Source organism: Stigmatopora argus, chromosome 5 (assembly GCF_051989625.1).
Source record: "Stigmatopora argus isolate UIUO_Sarg chromosome 5, RoL_Sarg_1.0, whole genome shotgun sequence".
Classification (NCBI taxonomy): domain Eukaryota; kingdom Metazoa; phylum Chordata; class Actinopteri; order Syngnathiformes; family Syngnathidae; genus Stigmatopora; species Stigmatopora argus.
The window spans coordinates 7,444,931-7,449,647 of NC_135391.1; the positions used below are offsets into that span (position 1 = coordinate 7,444,931).

Sequence of the window (4,717 nt, forward strand, 5' to 3'; positions counted from 1 at the left end):
TTTGATATTCTTGAATTATCATATTTTTAATGTACTATTTATTACTCGATAACAGTTGAACTTTTTAAAGTCCTCTGCATCATTTATATACATATATTTGTAGATATATTCGCTTGTTATAGTTGACTGATTTACACAAAGTGGAGCAAATGACTTTGTCCCTATTGTTGGTCTCCTTTATGCAATTGTTTAAAACAATCAATTTCTGCCTCTTAGTCTCTATTTTTGGGAGTCAGACAAAAAGTTAAACTTTAGGAAAATCTGCAAATTTAAAAATCAATGCATAAATGCACCTTTTGAGGAGGAAGAAGGGAAATCATCATAATAATAATGGCTGAATTCATTTTTGCTGAATTAATTTTCTATTTACAGACTAAGAATTGCCCTGCCTTTAATTACAAATAGGAATTAAATTTATTGCATAAACAACGATAAAATTGCAGCAGAAATTCTAATTAGAAAAAAAATCTGTTTTGATAAAAAGATTCCCAAGGAAAACAATATTTAGGATTCCACTGACCTCAAGTGGAAGAAGAGTAACACTGCAATTTGGACCATGATCCCCTTTGAACTCATTATCAACGTGGACTTCGTAGTATTCTTTCAAAACAAAGAAGTGTTAAGTGGTTAGCGAACCGGCCTCGCAGGCCTGAGGTCGAGGGTTCGATCCCAGGTGGGTCCTGACAGTGTGGATGTGTGTGCTCTAAATTTCTCCCAAGTATGAGTGTGTCCATTGTCAGTGTTGAATACCAAAAGTAACTAAATAATAGATGACGACATCCTCATTCAAACTAAAACAAAAATCTTACACGCAACATGGCAAATGATTGTTTCTCTCATTTAATCCGTGCCTATTTCAAATGAATAGCACCGTACACATAAATTAAACTGAACTAAAATCAAAAGAAAATACTTTTTATTTGTTATACAGATACCAATAAATGAAAACATTTTCTGTTCTTTGGAAGTTCAGTCAAAATCGACTAGAAGTGCTTGCACTGGTCCAATCATTTTAGAAAAGCGTGCGCTGAACGACCAGAGGGAAAAGAATGTTAAGAGAATAGTTCTATCTTGAGAAAATAGTTGTGCAATATTCCATTTTTTATATTTGAACACAATGGCGACTGGATTTTAATATTTGAGAGCCACTAGCAGCAATAGTCATTCAATCCACATTAATATGGAGTTTATGTCTATCAATGAGTTAAATCATCAACTATTTGGAATGATTTTCTTTTATTCAAGGTTCCACGACATTAATTTAATTAGCGCTGGAAACGGAACACAATGAAAGTTTATCTCATGTCGGTATAAGTGAGGCTCATTTGGCAGAAGGCAGTTGTTTTTCTTTCTCAGGATGATCAGCTAACCAACCGCTCTTTCTCCAACTTACAACCCAATCGATTGACCAATCACAGTTGGACTTTGAATACTCGGGACTGCCGTTGCACACACACGTAAGTAGCAATAGAGCAATATGAATGTCCATAAAAAATATCATTTGGTATTTACACACAAACCAGCACGAACATATTTAAATATTTTTCAAATTGATATTCAAATGTAATGTGAGTAATTAGGTTAATAAAATATAAGTATGCTCCCCTCCTATGCACAGACCGGAACAAAATGTGACCATGGCAGGGAAAGTTTGCGGTAGGAAATCAATCCAAAAATCCAGATAAGGGATACCGTTTGTCAAGTCACCGTGGTCAAGGCAGCATTCCCGAATGGTCGCCGAAAGGACGCCGCCGCCAAATTGTGTTACCTTGCGTTTGCTTTCTCAACGGTGGCATCATTTGGTGAAGGCGGCGATGACGGCCCATAAGAGCTCATTAGCGTTAGCCTTTGTGCTTTCACTTTCAGGCTCCAATTCAAGAAGCAGCCGAACTCTTTTCATCGCCAGGTCGTACTGTTCATCCAACAACGGCGCAAACGCGTTTTCCAGGACATCGGAGGAATGGGCTAGGAAGATGAGTGCCAGAATTCGTCTGTCCATTCGGTGGGGGTCATTCACCCACCTGTCCAATACAGCCTCTTGGACCTTCTTAATCAGGCGCTGCTTGAGATTGTTGTTAGTAAGAGGGTGCGTGGTCATATCAAAAAGCAGGAAGTTCTGCTTTTCAGTGGTGAGGACACCTTTCTCCACCAAATTTTTGGCCAGTCTTTCACGGACGTTTCTCAGTTGATAATGGAGCTTGAGGGGATTCCATGTCTCTCCTGAAAAATCATATGTACAGTCACAAGCATGCATGCTGATAAGTGAGGGAAAACTCAAAGAAATGGAAAAAATAAAATAAAAATCAGTGATATACACATTTTTAAGTGACATTTGGGGAGAAAAAAAACTCACCACTGAGTAATTCAACCCAACTCTGCACAGTCTCTGGCGGTTGAGTGTCTTTGATGTGTTTTAATGCTTCGTCCAGTAGGACGTCACCTGTAGGAGCATCTGACTTGCATATGACCTGCAAGCAACATTGAAAATGTTAAGGTGTGCACGCATTTAACTTTGGAAAAAGATGTTGATGGGGGATTTTTTTTTTTTTTTAATGATCGTCTACCTTTCTGGCAAGCAGACTTTTCCTCCGCATACCAGAGGCTTCCAACTCAAGACGCCCGCGTAGAGCGAGCTCAATCAGCATGCACCCCCGCAACCCTGATGAAATGCAGTCATTCCAGAAGGAGGTATATCCCTACAAATTCCAAGACAAAAAAATAAATGAGATGAACCTCTTGGGGAAAAAAATGTTACTCAAACAGGTTTAAAAAGTGAGAATGAAACCAAAGTGCCAATGTCTGTTAAGAGACTAAGGTGACAACTGCATTTGTCCTTTTTTTGTTTTTTTAAGACACTTGAGAAATGTTTTTTGGGGAAAAACAATAACTAATATCACATTCAGAACATGAAGTGACCTTGTTAGTGAAACGTGAACCACCTTGAATGTAGGTATTTAAAAAAAAAATGTAAATAGTAGTAGTGATGTCCTGCTCGGATACGACTATTTTTGGAGTATCGGACAGTATCGGATTTGATCACAGGATCGGATCTGATCTAGTAGTCGCGTATGATTTCAGTACGATCGTGATTTACAGCTGCTGTAAATCAAACCAGTGGGCAAACATGCCAACTGAGAGGGTCTACATCTCTTTAGAAACTAATGACAGTTACAGATCATCATGTAATATCGTAAAAAAAACATTTCTTAACTTTAATACGATCAGTAATTTATCATTTGCTGGTTCTATTATATTTTTCATTATGTTCACTGATTCATTTTCAAATCGGTAGCAGCAAAACATCTTGAGAAATATCGCATGTCAAAAAGTCAGTATCGGGCATCTCTAATCACAAGGTCTTTTATGAAATGTAAATAGTATAAAGATAGTATAATTTCAGCAATCTGAAATGGCCGGTATTAGAATTAGTGCAGCCCAGTTAAGCTAATGGCTAATAAATTTAAACTTTGTTCGATTAAGAAGGCCAGGTCAGTGAAAAAAACAAACAAACAAACACGGCTAACTTTATCTTGGCTATCCTGCCTGTGCGAGTTCCGTTGTGTTGATCTCTTTTACCTCTCGGTCTTTAAGTCCCAATAAGAGCACCTCTTCCATTAACGTCAATCGTGTTTCTTTAGAGTCTTGGCCATCGACATCGCCTTGATCTTCTCCTGGCCTCAAATCTTGGTCTTCTTTCCCGGGAGAGTGCTCTTTGTCAGCGGCACTACGAGAGGCTTCGGTTCGCCTCTGCACAAGGCCCGAACTCCGCTGAGTCAACGAAGTCATGTCAGCAAGTTAACTTTACAGCGACTAAACAACAACGCCTCGGACTCCCTTTGCCGAGATAACACGACTCAATTAGTGCTCATATGAGCGACGGATTTAGGTTCTTTTTTGGGGGAGTCTCAGCGTCGCCGTTGCAAGAAACATGGCCTCTTGGTGAACGTAATGCCGAACGTATCCAACAGATGGCGACATCTCCCTTCTTCTTTTTTGTCTTCTTCTTTTATTTCCTCTTCTTTTCTTTGTTTATACGCATTTAGGCGTGCGGCTGCCATCTACAGCTGAATGCATTCGTCATGTTTGTGTTTTGTCTCTCGTCAAACTGCAGTAAAAAATATTAATACAACTGGATTTTTCTTTCATTCATTTTGGGCCCCTACCTTCTTGATAAGAATAAATTATTTAATGTGTTATTTTTTATATTACTTATTTAGATTTAAAAATAAAAATAAACACATTTTTATAATCAGAAAAAGGTATTCAATAGAATTTCAGTTCTTGGTACTTAAAAAAAAAATAAAGTGCACTTACGAACTAATATCGGGTGTTATAAAGGAAGATGGGCAGAAGTGGGACCCATATGAATTTAGGTCCCCATCAGGGCTTGGGCCAACTCTGCGTTGTGACATATAACTCCCCCCACTAAAGAGCATTTTTCCCTCCTTGGAAAATAAAAACCACAAACAATCTCTACCAAAACATGTGATCCATACATTCTACACGTTGGAGAAAATCAGCATTGTCTGGCTTGAAAGAAGCTATGCAAACCAGATTATAGTAACCAGAATAATGTTTAGTTGTGTATGTGTACTATTTATTTGACTGTAAATCCGTTTTCTAGTGCGACGCGAGAGAAAAGCTTTTGGGAAGGGGGCGGAGTTAATGGTAATAACAACGTAGCAGTCTATGTTTTGGCCCCGCCTACTGCGGGCTG

General features: G+C 38.5%; 1 protein-coding gene across 1 annotated transcript; it reads right to left on the reverse strand.

Moving 5' to 3' along the window:
• Window positions 1–1,338: 1,338 nt before the first annotated feature.
• On the reverse strand, window positions 1,339–3,794 carry golph3a (golgi phosphoprotein 3a). The gene is made up of 4 exons (XM_077601682.1): window positions 3,577–3,794; window positions 2,565–2,696; window positions 2,354–2,468; window positions 1,339–2,220 (listed from the first exon to the last, which is right to left on the reverse strand). The coding sequence occupies exons 1-4, from the start codon at window positions 3,784–3,786 to the stop codon at window positions 1,796–1,798; spliced, it is 882 nt and encodes a 293-aa protein (XP_077457808.1). The 5' UTR covers window positions 3,787–3,794; the 3' UTR covers window positions 1,339–1,795.
• Window positions 3,795–4,717: the final 923 nt, after the last annotated feature.